This window comes from Colias eurytheme, chromosome 22, assembly GCF_061535395.1.
Source record: "Colias eurytheme isolate Ceu_HAF_F1 chromosome 22, ilColEury1 Martin Lab GWU primary, whole genome shotgun sequence".
NCBI lineage: Eukaryota > Metazoa > Arthropoda > Insecta > Lepidoptera > Pieridae > Colias > Colias eurytheme.
Window position 1 is genome coordinate 4,441,564 of NC_143001.1, and position 17,166 is coordinate 4,458,729.

The window sequence follows — 17,166 nt, forward strand, 5'->3', positions numbered from 1 at the left end:
GTTACTTCTCATATATTTATGGCCTGGTAATAAAAGGACCATGTGTATGTTACTGCTAAATAGTCAATGCAGTAATTTTATAATCCATCCGATCACGCGAGATTGTATATTGTCAGATAGAAGGCTTGTGTCCTCCGTCCGCAAAATTTTCTTAAAAAAGGTAGGGCATAGAAATAAAACAGATTTCCCAAATTCACTGCCACTCAAATTTGTCGCCATAAGTTCTGTCTGCAATGATACTTTATAACAAAATAAAGGCAAACTATTACTTTAGCTTATTATCTATAAATTAAAGATTAGTTTAGGTACTTAAACGAGTATACTAGGTATAATTTATAATTTCCTAATTTCACGAGTAAATGTAGCTTTGAGAGTAAATAAACGTATTCCCTGATATATAATAAGTTATAGCATTTTCCACTTATTGACTGGTATCTGGAGATAATATTGTATGAGTAATAATTAATATATTAATAATAATATTGTAGGTATGTGTTAAGTATATTACTCTTGTTTATTAAATATTTAACACGCAAACGTTGTTGTAATAGATTAATGTTTTATAGCCATTCCGGTAATTGATTTTACGTTTTATGAATAAAAAATTCAATTAAACACACCATTACTTGCATTTTTATTACTGTTTACTGGTTAGAAATGTTAATAACTTGATAATAGAAGTGAAGTTCTTAACTCTTTCTCTTTTCGGATTAAAATCATAATATATGTACCTATCTATCACTTTCTCTCTTCGCGTCGTTTTCAAATGGCGTCCGCGTCGTCAGACAAACACTCGCAGTTATGTATTGTGCCGAGATTTTACGAATTTCTGATTAAAATATAATTTATGAGCACCGTTATAGTGCCATAACCATTCTCTGTAAAATTAATCATCAATAAAAGATAAGAAATGTTTTGATAGTTTATTTACCACCCAACGTAACCACCAACACTAATCTATACACTTCCCTTCATGTACAACATAAAGGTGTCTATCCAGTAACAGGCCAGCGCATTTCATGTTACACACACCCTTGTATGTCACGTGATTGTTCGCGCACACCTCGGGACCCTCGTCGCAGAAACACTCGACGGGCACGTCAGCGTCCACCGTGCTAAGTGCTAGCAGAACTGAAAAAATAATTATTATGGAGACAAAACCCGACTGCTAATTTATGTAGCCTATGTATACCTATGTATGTAGCCATAGTTCTAATGATTATATAAACGACATCACATTAGTCGAAATCCATCCTGCGGTTTGAGTTGTAGGGCGACAAGAAATATACTTACACTCGAAAACTCGAAAACATAGACTCGAAAAACAAAGGGGGATTACCCCTTACATATAGTTTGGAAACTTATAAAATAACGCATTAAATCTAATTTTAGTCCCAAGTATTTTTTTTAATCACTTACCACACAAACACGATATTAATCCAACCTTCATGTTGAGTATACGCAAATCTATGATTTTACTAATTGCGTTTGTTTTTATTTGCAAATACCACTATTTGTTACGTGTTATCTAATTTTAGCGTGCAATTCTTATCGAATACTATTTGTACAATTTGTGCTTTTAATAGCTTTGACTAATTTGCCTAATAACTCTGAGAATTAACTAATTTAGTTGTATAATAGCGAGTCATGCTAGACGTAAACATTTTATAATGTTTATAAAAATGTATTGCACGCCTCATAAGCGAAGCGTTGAGGTGGGTACTACTGTCACTTCGCGCAAAACATCTGATTTTTCAAACTTAAAATGTCTTTATGTATCATACATTGCACTTGTAAGATAATACATACACACACATATTAAGAAAAAACACTATTTTTAACGTTCATGATATTTTTGATGTCATTTTTGTTATTTAAACTAGTTAAAAAACAGTTTAAAAAAGTTCTGTCTTGGACGTCCGTGTGTCTGTATGTGCGGATCCTTTTTCTTGTTAACACGATAGCGACCGAAATACTTTACTAATCGAGTCTTTTTTTTTCTCTTACGCTTGAGTATGCTCAGGAATAGAACCCTTTCATTTTTCAGGGTCTGATTCGATGTGGTTTAATTGTTATTAAATAAACAAAAATAATAATTAATAAATATTTATTAAAAAAAAATTATGAGGCGTGCACTTTTGGATTTTCCAAATTATTTTGTAAAATGTGGTCAAGTTGATGTTCTAGGGAATCTAAAATAAAGTATTAAACCTACGTCCTACAGAAATAAAAGCAAGTAACATAAGATTAAACGTACATCATAATAGGAGGATTTTTTGGATTTTTCCCTAAAACGGTAACTTTACCAAAAAAAAAAGACACCTTAAACCGAAGTTTTTGATCTTAAAATTCTTTACAAAAATGGTCTTTATGATTTCATTCCAAAAAACCTCACATTTTGCTGCTTTATTTGTTGTTATGGTAACATTAACTTGACGACAAACAATACAGATCCAAAGTTAATAATTAAACGAATGTTCTGGATAATATTTCACGGTCACTGTAAATAGGCATACTATAGGTGTTTTTAAAGATTGTTTTGATTTAGCATGAGAAAAATATTGCAGTTCATAACGGACATAACATAATGATAATATGAACAAATAAGTTTATTATTGAGAAAGGTCGTATTAAATTCAGACATCTTCTCTGAAACCTATTCATTCATAAATAGGTTTCATTCTATACAAAATGCTTATATTATTTTTTTATAATTTATTAATGAAGTTTAAACAGCTATCATTGTATCTGTTCATTCATGCATGTGTGATATATGCATAATTGAATATTTTATAGATCTCTACAAAACAGTACATACCTAATATTCAAAATTCGTATATAAAAATATCACATTTAATCCAAATATCATACTTTGGTGTTGTGGTAATATTTTTACAATGTTTCAAAAATAATGCCATAATTAAAACATAAAATTTGGTTACATATACCTAGTTTATTCAAAAATAATGCCACCTCATTCCATAATAACATTAATAATTAAAACACAAGATTAGATAAGATAGTTTATTTATTGTTTACACATTGTTTGACCATCGAAAAATATAAATTAAGGTCATTAGTAAATAATAATTAATAATAATCTCTACATTTGCCCTTATGTATAACATAAAGATCTTTATCCAGTATGAGTCCAGCGCATTTCATATTGCATTCGCCCCTATAGGATACATGATTGTTCGCGCAAACGTACGGAGCGGATTTGCAATAACAGATTATGTTGATTCGTGCCACGGCGATCGATAGAAGTGCTGAAATAAATATAGTTACAATATTTAGAATTACAAGGTTCCGGAGTCAAAGGAAATTCCCATAGGATTTTTCCTAAAAAAAGTTGACTGTAATTTTTTCGTAGGGTTTGTTACCTCAAGTTTCGACTGCGTGAACGGATTTTGAAGATTTTATCTTTATTTCACAGCTGGTGTGGCCTGTGGGTCTTCGACAATTTGGACAATTCGAATACGGTCTAGTTTTTGGTTTAAATTATTAACTAACAACTAGTTTTAATTAGGGAAAAAACGTTCTAAATAAATATGGGAGTTTACTTTTTACTAAATAGTAATAAATATTAAACTGAACAAAATATTTGAATTGTTTTACAAAATAAAAAGATTAAAAAATCATCCATGAAAGGAATAAGGTAATAAAATTTATAAAATTTCAATATCTTACCACAAAAAACAAATAAGGTTTTCATGTTGAGTATGCGCATAGAAAACTATAATTTTCTTAATTGCGTTTGTTTTTATTTGCACAAATAAGTTTTTCTACGTGTATCTAATTTTAGCGTGTAATTCTTATCCAACATCATTTGTAGAGTATGTGAATTTAATAAGTTTGACTAATTTGCTCTCACTTCTTTAAATTAAACCATCAAGTGTTATTCTGGTATGCTACAATTTTAGCATTAGGTAGGTAAACTTTTTATTATCATGAAAACAATTTTTAAAATTTCATATAATTCGCGATTTTCCTAGATCTGTAAATATATAACGTGACTAGGGAATGCAATCCCGATCCCGCGGGATCCCGATCTCGCGAGATCTCGTGTAATTTTTCGGGATCAATCCCGACGCATCATATGACGAGATCCCGTTCGAGATTGACGGGATTGGGCAAACTAATATGTATGTAAATCGCTTCAAGAGGAATTTGAAGAAACTCTGCGAGCTTCTAAAAGTCATTTTGCACGTATATCCACGTCCACGAGCTTAGACAAATTAGAATCTACCATTAAAAAAGAAATGGATTTGTTTGAATGTGGAGGAACAAGGGGGCGATTTTTGCAGATTGCATATAATTGCTTCGCCATCGCCACGCTGGCTGTTGCCAACCCGCGTTGAGTCGGAGAGGGCATTCTCAGCAGCGGGGTGCATTGAAACGGACATTAGATGCCGTTTAGCAGATGAAACTATCAATACCCTTTGTTTTTTAAGGAGTCATTTTCAAAATCACTCTTTTTCCTAATTCCCTTGAAATAAGCTTATTGTTTTGATTACCTAATTTACCTACGTTAATTTCCTTACAACCTGATTATTATTTAGTTGGTAAGATTAATGAATAAAGGTTTTTATTTTCTTTCGAGTAATATGTTATTTAAGTTAACCTCACTATCACAAACAAGCAGTTATTAGCTTTTTCAGTCTGAATTCAACATTTTTTGAAGTGAAAACTTCTTTAGTGGCGTTGGGTATAAAATCTTAAACTCGCGTCAGGACACGTGGCCTGATCGAAAAAGCGTAAGACGGATTTTTGAAGTGAAAACTTCTTTAGCGGCGTTGGGTATAAAATCTTAAACTCGCGTTAGGACACGTGGCCTGATCGAAAAAGCGTAAGACGGATTTTTTTTTAGCCCTTATATTCCATGCGTAAGACGGAGACGGATACCATTCTAAAATATCAAACATGCTGAATGTTAATAATCAAGTTTTCATTTCTGCCGGCACTCCCGGAGTGCAACTCGTCTTTTTTTTAGCCCTTATAAGTATTCCATGCGTAAGACGGATACCATTCCAAAATATCAAACATGCTGAACGTTAATAATCAAGTTTTCACTTCTGCCGGCACTCCCGGAGTGCAACTCGTCTTTTTTATATGTAGAATGTTAGGATGAAAAATACCAAAAAAGAAACTATTTTGATAATTTCAAAACATTTAAATCACTATCATCACTACATAGTATAAAACAAAGTCGCTTTTTCTGTCCCTATGTCCCTTTGTATGCTTAGGTAGTCTTTTTTTTAAAATTAGACGGGATCCCGAAAATTCCGGGATCCCGCGGGATTGATATTTCTAATCCCGCGGGATCCCGAATTTGCAATCTCGAGTCGGGATTGCATTCCCTAAACGTGACAAATCGCAAATATTTTACCAATAATATCAAAACAGCAAAAGACGATGATGAGTAATAATTGTACTACATGATAGCTTTTTACCCTTTTTATCATCTTTGTCGTAAAACATCTTTTTTATAAATTTTTATAGAAAAAAAAGGATTAGGTACTCCATGTAGTGAATAACATTCATAAATCATTATGCAGGTCCTATAACATTGCTTGGCACTTCTATCGAAGTAATTTTCTTTAGATATATGATTAAAAGAACATGTTCAATAGATATACAACTGTTTATTGTTTAGTTTAATTCTTAAATCCAAGATATAAATCTGGATAATAGGGGTCGTAGTTCGGATTGTAGTTCGGGTTATAGTACGGGTTGTAGGGGTACGGATTGTAGGGATTAAAATTGTTATTGGACATGAACATCCTTATGAGATCTTCGCATGTTCCTCTGTAGATAACTTGGAGAGTGTCACTGCCAGGGCCGGAGCAATGCATGTCACATTCACTGTCGTATGTCTTTAAGTTGCTTGCGCAAACGGGAGGCGCTGGCGCACAGCCACACTCCGGTCTTACTTGTGCTTTGACGAACAGGAACGTCGCTAAAATTTAATTAGAAAGTTGTACTTTAGTCCATTGAAATGTAACATTGGGGTTGCGTGCCTCAGAGGACGAAATTTTTATTTGATGGGTGTACGGTGGCGTACTGAATAGATAACTTGGTATATCTCGAAAACCGAGGGACTTTTACGAAACATAAAATTTATTTTTCTGAACTGCCATAACTTTCTATATCTCTAGATACCAGGTTATCCCTTAATAATTACGCCACACCTCTATAATATTAACAATGGCACTTACGTACCCAACAATACTATGACCACCTTCATTTTCATACAAACTGAACAACTATGAGGGAGTCTCACTTTATATACGTTTATCGAATTTTAATTTTAAAGTAAAATTTTATTATAGTATATTGAAATTAAGGGCAGTTCGAGAAATTGATTTTTCATAGACATAAAATATATTTTATTAAAAGATATTTATATCTTCAGGCATTAGGTACGGTATATTTACGTGTTTTTCACGTGATGACATAAAAATCGATTGTAATATTATTTAATTCAACTTTAAGAAGCCGTAAATAAACTTTACTGTGAATGTGATGACAATAGTTTCATGCTCTCTGGGGAATTTCCGTTACAAATTTTTTGTTTTATTATTTTCCTAAAATTGTTCAGCCTTTTACGTTTAGAACTTGTATGTTTGCCAATTTCTTGTTATATTTTAACTTGTTAAAAAATAATTTAGATGTGTACCTTAATATTAAACATTAAGCTGCAAAAACAATGCTTGGCACTTCTATCTAAGTAATTTTCTCCATTGTTACATATTTGTGTAAATGTTACGTTACAATAACGCTATATTAATCTTTATATATAAAAATGAATCGCAAAATGTGTTGGTAAGCGCATAACTCGAGAACGGCTGAACCGAGTTCGATAATTCTTTTTTTATTATATTCCTTGAAGTACGAGGATGGTTTTAATGTAGAGAAAACGTAAACATGTACCACGGGCGAAGCCGGGGCGGACCGCTAGTATTAAATAAAATAACATCTTCAATTGCTTAAAAGAAATTGTTTATTGTTCAATTCAATTCTTAAATCCAAGATATAAATCTGGATAATAGGGGTCGTAGTTCGGGTTGTAGTTCGGGTTGTAGTTCGGGTTATAGTATGGGTTGTAGGGGTACGGATTGTAAGGATTTAAGTTGTTATTGGACATGAGCATTCTTATGAGATCTTCGCACGTTCCTCTGTAGAGAACTTGGAGAGTGCCACTGCGAGGGCCGGAGCAATGCATGTTACATTCACTGTCGTATGTCTTTAAGTTGCTTGCGCAAACTTCCTTGCCGGGAGGCGCTGGCCCGCAGTCGCAAAGCGGTCTGAGCTCTGCTTTGACGAACAGGAACGTTGCTAAAATTCAATAAGGAATCAGTTGTTGTCAATAATGGCCGGTTTATACGGGCTTAGTACTAAGTGCTTAGTGCTAATTGTGATAATACTTCTAACTTGTCAATATAGGCCGTGTTAGTGGTGTGCCACACCATCAACGAAATAGGCTAAGAAGTAACCGTTTACACATAGAAGCTAGTAGAAGGTATTAGTGCCCAACCATTCAAATTGATTCACTTGCCGGTATAACTTATTACTGACTAACTTGTCGAATTGTTTATACCAGCATGCGACAACTATACGGTTAGGTATTGACTTGTCGCTTCGTAAATCCTACCATCCTACTACTATTATAAAGGCGAAAGTTTGTAAGTATGGATGTTTGTTACTCTTTCACGCAAATACTACTGAACCGATTACAATGAAATTTAGCACACGTGTAGATGGTAACTTGGATTAACACATAGGATAGGTTTTATCCCGGAAATCCCACGGGAATGGGAACTATGCGGGTTTTCCTTTGTCAACGCGGGCGAAGCCGCGGGCGGAAATCTAGTAGGATCTATTTGTATTAGCGAGTATTAGCGATAAGCACTAAGCACTTAGTTACTAAGCACGTGTAAATATACCGTAAGAGTAATGAAGACTGAATGTACGAGCGCGGTGCAAAAATTAAATCATATTTGCGATTATTATCGATAAACAACAGACTCGCCTATTATAATATCGTAATAGATTGTTGAAATGTAATAGGCGAGAAGCGTTTGCAATTTGTCTTGTAGATCCAGAGTCCAGTAGATCACCGCTAACAAGCTTGTCATGAAGTAGACGAAAATATACCAATACAGGCATTTACTTACCAAATAATATTAGGACCACCTTCATCTTGTTTCTATTTGAAGTACGACCACAAACTGATCGAATTTCGGGAAGCTATACTTTATATACGTTTATCGAACTTTAATTTTAAAATTATTGGTTAAATTTAATAATATAGTATATTGAAATTAAGGGCAGTTTGAGAAATTGATTTATCATAGACATAAAATATATTTCTATTAACAGTTTATTTATATCTTTATTTCTGGCATTAGGTACGGTATATTTACGTATTATTCACGTGATGACATAAAGTCGATTGTAATATTACTTTATTCAACTTTAACAAGCTGTAACTGTTGTGCTGTAAACTTTGTTGTGAATTTTTAAACGACAAAGTATTTTGATCTCTTTAAAAAGCTGTTTCAAATTGATGAATGATGCTCTCAAACAATGACATTAAATAATGTGTATGTTTTTCTTCCTTCCTCCATCATAAATGGCCTTTCTAACACCGAAATAATTTTTCGAATCGGACCAGTAGTTCCCGAGATTAGCACGTTCAAACTAACAAACTCTTCAGCTTTATAATATTATTATAGTATATAGTATAGATTTATTAATAAGCAGCAGTTATTAATAACTATTATTTTCTTTACAGGAAGGCGAAAGTTACACAGTGGTGCCGAACAGCGAAATTGTGGTATCCAGAACTGCCTTTAAAGATAACTCCTCTTTCTATAATTTAAATGGGAGACGAGTTCAATTCAAGGAGGTAGCGAAGATGCTTCGGTCACATGGCATTGATTTGGATCATAATCGGTTTCTTATATTGCAAGTATGTATATTTTTTAAAGGAGGAAACTAGCCGACGTTTAAAGCAGACTGTTTGTGAATGATAAAATTGATTTTTTTAATCTTATCAGGGTTCGATAAATGAAGGCATGAAGGCATATGTAATATGTATGCTATTACAACGATCGAGCTTTCGTAGTCGGAGTTGTATATTAATTTCATCAGGAGCATCATGAAATACGAATTTATGCATTTATCTCATAATTTTGTTCTTACTTGATGGTATTATTCCTTCAGGTTTATAAAAACATATATGTATATACCAAACTTTTTTAACATTAGCAAAAATATGAAAACTTGTTATTAAATATTTATATTTTTTTAGGGTGAAGTGGAACAGATAGCCATGATGAAGCCAAAAGCACAAACGGAGCACGAATCTGGAATGTTGGAATATTTGGAAGATATCATCGGAACTTCTAGATATAAGGTAAGTTACTATTTCAAGTAATCAACGAATGTAGAAAAAGAAAATTAATGCTTTATATATTTATATTCTTACCTGACCCTGTCTCTGTCCAATTTGGCCCAGAATATGAACTAGGACATATTCCTAATGTGGCATTAGCAGAAGAATGTTCATCAATCAGTTTTTAAGTAATTCTTGAGTTTATATCCATTATAAACTTCAAGCATAAAAACAAACAAGCCTTTCCTTTTAATGTTATCACTTTAAGGAATATACTTAGACTAGCGGTCCGCCCCGGCTTCGCCCGTGGTACATATGAAAAATAGATGTTGGCCGATTCTCAGACTTACCCGATATGCACAGAAAATTTCATGAGAATCGGTCCACCCGTTTCGGAGGAGTATGCAGACTAACATTGTGACACGAGAATTTTATATATAAGATTAGGTTATTAGAAGCCACAAAAGGGGCCTATTGTACCATATTCCGTGATTATTTTTGGGATACAAGAGGGATTTTAAATAAGCAATCAGTGACATATTATCTACCTACAGGAACCAATCGAAAAGCTAGCGATCAAAGTGGAGGAATATAGCGAAATGAGAAAGGAGAAATTGAACAGAGTGCGTCTAGTTGAACAAGAGAAACAGAGATTGGAACAGCCGATGAGAGAAGCGGTGGATTTAATGGAATTGACTAATACAGCTTTGCGGACCAGAAATACGCTTTTACAGAAGTATATGTGAGTAAAGCGCGTGTGTTCCGAGCACACGTGTCAGAAGTGAAACTTCTTTGGTAACAAAGATACCAAAATCGCTGCCTCACTCCATGACGTGACGGTATTACCATGAAGCGGCCTTGAAATTTTACTCTCAACGCGCGTAAAGAAGTTTCACTTCAATAATGTTTAGACACAATTTAGATTAATAGTAGGTACACTCGTTCTGACGACTCTTTCAAGTCTGTGACACTAGGGAAAATATTAATATGAAATTACCAAGTTTCGCAGTTTTAATGGTTTGATATTTTTCATCTTATCTCAAAAAAGAGGACGTTCTCAATGAGAAATTTTAAACAAAAGAAAAAATTCGATAACGACCCGGGATTCGAACCCGCGTCTTTTTGCCGAACCGGGGCAACACCTAGCGATCGAATTTCTACTACCCTTTCGGCTTTACATTAAAAAAACTTTTATATTTAAAAAAACTTATTTATCATTTGAATGCTTAAAGTTAAATTCCGCGAGTAAAAATGTCTATAATTTCAATAAAAAAACGCATTTTTCATATTTCAGTCACGAAACGAACAAAATAATAGAGAACAAGAATAAAGAATTGGAAGAATTAAAGGAGAATTTGGGGAAAATAGACGAAAAGTTGGCGGAAATTAAACAGCAGCTGCGAGAAAAGACTACAGAACTTAAGAATGGAACGCAGTAAGTATTATTATTTTCTTGAATATTTTGTAAAAAAAATAAATTGTAGCTTTTATCACTTTAGAGTAATGTAGATTTTTGATGTTGAATTATAGTTTACATTAATAATTATTTGTATTATATATTTATAGTCTATTCTTAACAAACATCTCAACATGTAAATCTTTTCTCTTTGCAATCAAGACTAACATAAAAGTTGTATTTTTGTATGTAACAATAAATTCAAAAACTAATCTTAGATACTAATATTATAAAGCTGAAGAGTTTGTTTGTTTGTTTGTTTGAACGCGCTAATCTCGGGAACTACTGGTCCGATTTGAAAAATTCTTTCGGGTTTAGATAGCTCATTTATCGAGGAAGGTTATAGGCTATATATCATCACGCTACGACCAACAGGGGTGGAGCCACGGGGGTGAAACCACGCGGAGCAGCTTGTCTATCGATATTAATAATTATTTTACCATTTAAAAGCTTACATCTTTACAGAGTACCTAAAAAAATGCTACGCTATATTTCTTTTGTATCGGGTCAACCAGGCAAGCAATTAGTAGCATTAGTATGAAGCTATAATATAATATTATAATATACTAGCGGTCCGCCCCGGCTTCGCCCGTGGTACATGTTTACGTTTTCTCTACATAAGAACCATCCTCGTACTTCAAGGAATATAATAAAAAAAGAATTATCGAAATCGGTTCAGCCGTTCTCGAGTTATGCGCTTACCAACACATTTTGCGATTCATTTTTATATATAAGAAGATTATGTTTCCAGGCAATTCGACGATATGCAAAAGCAAAAAGACGAAATCGGCGAAAAGTTACAAACGTCCAAACGAAAACTCGTCTCCGTTCAAGCGGATAACACTCAAGCTAACAAGAAAAAGGGAAATCTAGAGGAGCTGTTGAAAAATGAGAGGGGAAAACTTATTGAATTGGAATTGGTGAGATATTTTAGACCCTTGGGTTTGCCCGAATTGCTCTACTCCTATTGGTCTTAGCGTGATGATTTATAGCCTATACTCTAGACTTTAATCTATCGAAACAATCCGCTGTTTTTGCGTAAATGAGTTACAAATATACATTCTTATAAACTTTCGCGTTTATAATAAAAGTAGAATAAAACATATTATTGTAACTGTAGTAACTTTTGTTATATAAAATATCATCAAAAACAGACGCACATTTCTAATTTTTGAGAAATGCATGGACAAACAGACATACACATAAACACATTGTATTATAATTAATTACAGATACCAGATAAGAATAAACGAGAAATAGCAGACTGTGAGGTGCTGCTGGCCAAACATATAGAAAATAAACGGAATTCGGAGGAAGAATTGCAAACGGTTATGGCTGGTGTAAGGTAAAACACATTACAAAAAATGTTCATAATTAACTAATACTTGAAGATAAGCTCATTTAAATTCTTTTGTATTTAATAATTTACACTTTAAAAATTATAATCCGTCACTTTTTTTATGTCAAATTATATTGCCTAGAAAACGTTAGACTAAAAAGTGTTAAATATTTTTGTTAGAAATAATAAAACATTATATTTATCAAGTTTCTAAATAACTTAAGAATGTAAGAAGTTTCAAATTTTTATATTTAACTAACGGTCCGCCCCGGCTTCGCCCGTGGTAAGTACATATTTACGTTTTCTCTCTCTCATAAGAACCATCCTCGTACTTCAAGGAATATAATAAAAAAAGACTTATCGAAATCGGTTCAGCCGTTCTCGAGTTATGCGCTTACCAACACATTTTGCGATTCATTTTTATATATAAGATTAGCAAATTTTAAATAATTTGCTAATTTTCAAATAAGCTGATTGTAATACATAGGAACATAACAAAACTGCTGTTCACTGATCAAGATAAATTATGGATTTTACTTTTATCCTTTTCAGGGAAAAAACTAAAGGCCTACAAGAACAGAAAGATAAATTGCAAGCGAAACTGATAGATTTGAAGAAAATCGTCGACGAAGCTAATAAAAACTTCAAACTTGCGGAATCTGAGCTAAAAATATATTTAAGTACGGAAAATAAGGAGAAAGAGAAATTAGATAATATGAAAGAAGCTTATGAAAAGGCAGTCAGTGATTTGGACGAAAAGAAATCGTAAGTATATTAATATAAAACATTAAATTGTTGCTTTTCATAATGTCACTTATTAAAATGCCAACTATAGTATAATACTTCACATTAGCGTGCTATTATGCTTCGTATTAGTGTGCTATAATGCTTCACGTTAGTCGTGCCATAATACTTCTCGTTAGTTGTGCCATAATGCTTCTCGTTAGTCGTGCCATAATGCTTCGCGTTAGTCGTGCCATAATGCTTCTCGTTAGTCGTGCCATAATGCTTCGCGTTAGTCGTGCCATAATGCTTCGCGTTAGTCGTGCCATAATGCTTCGCGTTAGTCGTGCCATAATGCTTCAATGTATTTTTTATTCAGATATATTATTAAGCAATGTACAGCAGTATACTCAAACAACTGAATAAAATAATATTTTCAGATCGATAAAAGTTTCTTTGTATGTTATTATAGTAGTATCAATAGACATTTTATGTATTTTAATTTCCTTTTCAGTATGAGAGCCAATTTATCAAGAACAGTTCCATCGCAAGAGGCTGAATTGACTCAAGTCAAGGGAAGATTGCAAGCTTTGAAAACCGAAGAAACTAATATTACAAGAGAAGGGAGACAATTGAGGTATTATTATATTGTTTTTATTTTTTGACGTGACAACGTCTTATAATTCGATATAGCCGACTGCACGCCCGAAAAAACATGAGTCATGTGGCGTTACCTCGCTCTGAGGCGTTCCATGTAAGGCTTGAAGTGCGAGCGAGAGCGCGGAACGAGCGACAAAGAAGCACAATCGGACGTTGTCACGTTCAACTATCGTCAGTAAGGCGATTAACACACGGTGCCGCGTCCCGCCGCGGTTGGCGGTGAAGCGGTTCTCAAGTTGCATTGGCTTCTATTAAATCCGTTGATACCAAACACACATACACCGCCCGACCGCGCGGTCGAACGGTCCGTTCCTCGTAGGGATTCACTGCCAACCGCCGCGGTGCGCGGTGCCGTGTGTTAATCGCCTAAACCGACTTTACAGACAACCAATTTTTTTTATATGCGTAACAAACAAACATACATTCACATTAATAATATCAGTAGGCATTAAATATAATAATATTACAGAGCGCAATTGGAAGAATCGAAGCAAGCAATGAACGCTAATAGATCAAGGGGCAGAGTTTTAGATGCGCTTATGAAGGAAAAACGGTCGGGACGGTTGCCCGGTATTTTTGGGAGATTGGTAAGTTACAATTGTTTTTACTTAGTTTTATAAATTGAATACTTTTTATCGAATTTTAATGTAATTAATTTAAGTATGTATTTACGTTGAAATGTCTTAGAAAAACTTAATATATCGGAAAATTGTGTGAGTATTGAAAAGATCGGTCTAGCTAAATTAAAATTGTTACAGTCATATCGAAAAATAACTACATTGGTATACATATCCGTACATGCTCTTATTTTTCCGTACCGAACGGGTAAAACGGGACCCTAATAATGAGACTTCGTTTGTCTTGTCTGTCTGTCTCCAGGCTGTATCTAATAAACCGTGATAGCTAGAAAGCTGAAACTTTGCCGCTATAACAACAAATACTAATAATTAAAAAAAAATATTAAGGGATCTCCATAGTACGGAACCCTTCCTGCGCGAGTCCGACTCGCACTTGGCCGGTTTTAATGTTCTTTTTGAAGTAAAAGCTTCTTTAGCGGCGTTGAGCACTTTTTCTGTAATGGGTATAAAATCTTAAACTCGCGTCAGGACACGTGACCTGATCGAAAAAGCGTAAGACGGATACCATTCCAAAATATCAAACATGCTTGTAGGGACACACATATGCAATTCGCTGACCGAGCTTTTGTATATGTGTGCGTCCACATTGTTTCCCCGACGCTTTCTACATTTTATTAGAATTATTATTTAGTAGTGCTTAACGGCTAGTTCTAACAACACATATATTGTGAAGAGTAATAAAGTGATTAAAGGAAAGGCATTATTATTTGGGCAACCTTGGGGGCAGAAGCACTACTCAACATTGGTGACCCCCGACAAAGAACATCAAGAAATTCTAATACAATTAAATATTATTTTGAAGACGAAGATTTATTAGAAGAATTTAAATTTTAAATATGACGATGCCTACATCAAACCTTGGAGCCATGCCGTCGTCGGAAGTTTTCGCCGTTACAGTTTCGTCCCGGATACCAGATTTTTGGGTGGACCAGCCGCGTGTGTGGTTTTATCGTGTGGAAGCAATTTTGGCCCCGCAGAAATTAGGTGACGAAAGCAAATTCGACTTAGTCATATCTAAGTTACCGAAAGACGTAATAGTACAAATCACAGATTTTTTAGAAAAACCGCCGGACACAGACAAATTCCAAAAATTAAAAAATAAACTTTTAACATTATTCGAGGATTCCAAAAACCGTCAAATAGAAAAACTAATTGGAGAAATGGAATTGGGAGACCAGAAACCCTCCCAACTATTGCACCGGATGCGTGACCTGGCCAGGGACAAAATTCCAGATGATACACTTCGAGTTTTGTGGCAGGGTCATCTGCCACCTACAATTAAGGCCGTCCTAGTGGTCGCTGAAACGAAAGACCTTAACAGCCTAGCAGTGATCGCCGATAACGTCGCAGAAGCCACACGTTCCAATCAGGTGGCGGAAGTGAGACACAGGAGTTCCAGTCACGAAGACGTTGAAGTAGCCACCCTTTCAGCGGAATTGGCAAAAATAAACGTGCGCCTTTCTAACATCGAGCGCTCGCGATCACGAGCACATCGGCGACCCAGAACACCGTCACGCAATCTTCGAGAGTCGTCAAGGTCATCTTCGAAGCGACGTCGTCCCGGCGGACCCGACTGGTTGTGCAGCTACCACTTCAGGTTCCGGCAGCGCGCTCACAGGTGCATCCAGCCGTGCGCGTGGAAGAGGAGCCCCAGCCCCAGCGCAGCAGCCGCCCAGCCGGAAAACTAGACAGGCAGGTGCAGACTACGGCGGAGGTCTGTACCATCACGCCGTGCAGCCGTCTCATGGTAATAGATTTAAACACTAATTTAAAATTTTTAGTAGATACCGGTGCCAATGTTTCCGTTTTGCCCGTATCTAAAAATCCATTTAAATATCATAAATTATGTCGATCAGATCTTAAATTATACGCTGCTAACGGTACAGAAATTGCAACTTATGGCATTAAATCAATTGTTTTAAACCTTAATTTAAGAAGACCGTACCGTTGGGATTTCATTTTAGCAGACGTCAAACAGCCAATATTGGGAGCTGATTTTTTAACACATCATAAATTATTAGTTGATTTGTATCGAAAAAAGTTAATTGATCAAACTACCGATTTACATGTATTAGCCTCCTTAGTTTCGTGTACGCAACAATCGCTAAATTCTGTGTGCAAAAGTCATCCGTATTACGATTTATTAAATATGTTTCCTGACATTACTAAACCGATGTCGTTTAAAGAAACTACATCGCATAACGTTTTACATTATATAGAGACGAGCGGCCCACCTATTCATGCTAGAGCTAGACCGTTACCCCCGGATAGATACAAAAAGGTGAAGGAAGAGTTCAGGGTTATGCAAGAATTAGGTATCTGTAGGCCTTCTAAAAGTGCTTGGGCTAGTCCGCTTCATATTGTAGTTAAAAAGAATGGCGAGTTAAGGCCGTGCGGAGATTATCGACAGCTCAACGCAATAACAAAGCCCGACAGATATCCAGTTCCGCGATTACACGACTTTACTTTTATATTGGCTAATAAGAAAATATATTCAAAAGTGGACATAAATAGAGCCTATCACTGCATAAAAGTTGCCCCATGCGATATAGAAAAAACTGCTATTATTACTCCTTTCGGACTTTTCGAATTTCCCCGTATGAGTTTTGGCCTAAGGAACGCCGCACAAACGTTTCAACGTTTTATGAACAATACCGTTTTACAAGGTCTCGATTTTTTATTTTGTTATTTAGATGACGTAATAATTGCCAGCGAAAATGAGACTTTACATCAAGAACATTTGAAGTTAGTATTCGAACGTTTCAATACATACGGCATATCTATAAACTTAAGCAAGTGTAGCTTCGGACAGTCGCGTATAGAATTCTTAGGTCACGAAGTGAGCGTAGATGGAATTAAACCGCTCAAAGATAAAGTCGAAGCCATAGTTAATTTTCCTAAACCCGTTACAGTATCGGATTTAAGACGATTTTTAGGGATGATTAATTTT

The 17,166-nt window shown here is 34.9% G+C and overlaps 4 protein-coding genes and 1 long non-coding RNA gene across 5 annotated transcripts in view; 2 read left to right on the forward strand and 3 right to left on the reverse strand.

The window, feature by feature from the left end:
* Positions 1-17,166, forward strand: part of glu (structural maintenance of chromosomes 4-like protein gluon) — a 61,699-nt gene that overhangs the window by 30,917 nt on the left and 13,616 nt on the right. The window contains exons 3-11 of the mRNA XM_090115140.1: positions 8,798-8,974; positions 9,317-9,421; positions 9,955-10,142; positions 10,695-10,835; positions 11,608-11,776; positions 12,089-12,201; positions 12,748-12,960; positions 13,433-13,555; positions 14,048-14,165. Of these exons, the coding sequence (XP_089971266.1) occupies positions 8,798-8,974; positions 9,317-9,421; positions 9,955-10,142; positions 10,695-10,835; positions 11,608-11,776; positions 12,089-12,201; positions 12,748-12,960; positions 13,433-13,555; positions 14,048-14,165 (1,347 nt within the window). The remainder of the gene's footprint in view (positions 1-8,797; positions 8,975-9,316; positions 9,422-9,954; positions 10,143-10,694; positions 10,836-11,607; positions 11,777-12,088; positions 12,202-12,747; positions 12,961-13,432; positions 13,556-14,047; positions 14,166-17,166) is intronic.
* LOC149898652 (uncharacterized) lies at positions 942-1,473 on the reverse strand. The gene is made up of 2 exons (XR_016458038.1): positions 1,420-1,473; positions 942-1,131 (listed from the first exon to the last, which is right to left on the reverse strand). It is a non-coding gene; the product is annotated as an uncharacterized LOC149898652 (long non-coding RNA).
* LOC149898653 (uncharacterized) lies at positions 5,658-6,247 on the reverse strand. Its single transcript, XM_090115138.1, has 2 exons — positions 6,223-6,247; positions 5,658-5,959 (listed from the first exon to the last, which is right to left on the reverse strand). Exons 1-2 carry the CDS (start codon positions 6,245-6,247, stop codon positions 5,658-5,660), a joined length of 327 nt encoding a protein of 108 aa, XP_089971264.1.
* On the reverse strand, positions 7,016-8,202 carry LOC149898654 (uncharacterized). The gene is made up of 2 exons (XM_090115137.1): positions 8,178-8,202; positions 7,016-7,338 (listed from the first exon to the last, which is right to left on the reverse strand). Exons 1-2 carry the CDS (start codon positions 8,200-8,202, stop codon positions 7,016-7,018), a joined length of 348 nt encoding a protein of 115 aa, XP_089971263.1.
* Positions 14,734-16,105, forward strand: LOC149898655 (uncharacterized). The gene has a single exon (XM_090114993.1). The coding sequence runs from the start codon at positions 15,053-15,055 to the stop codon at positions 15,902-15,904; it is 852 nt and encodes a 283-aa protein (XP_089971119.1). The 5' UTR covers positions 14,734-15,052; the 3' UTR covers positions 15,905-16,105.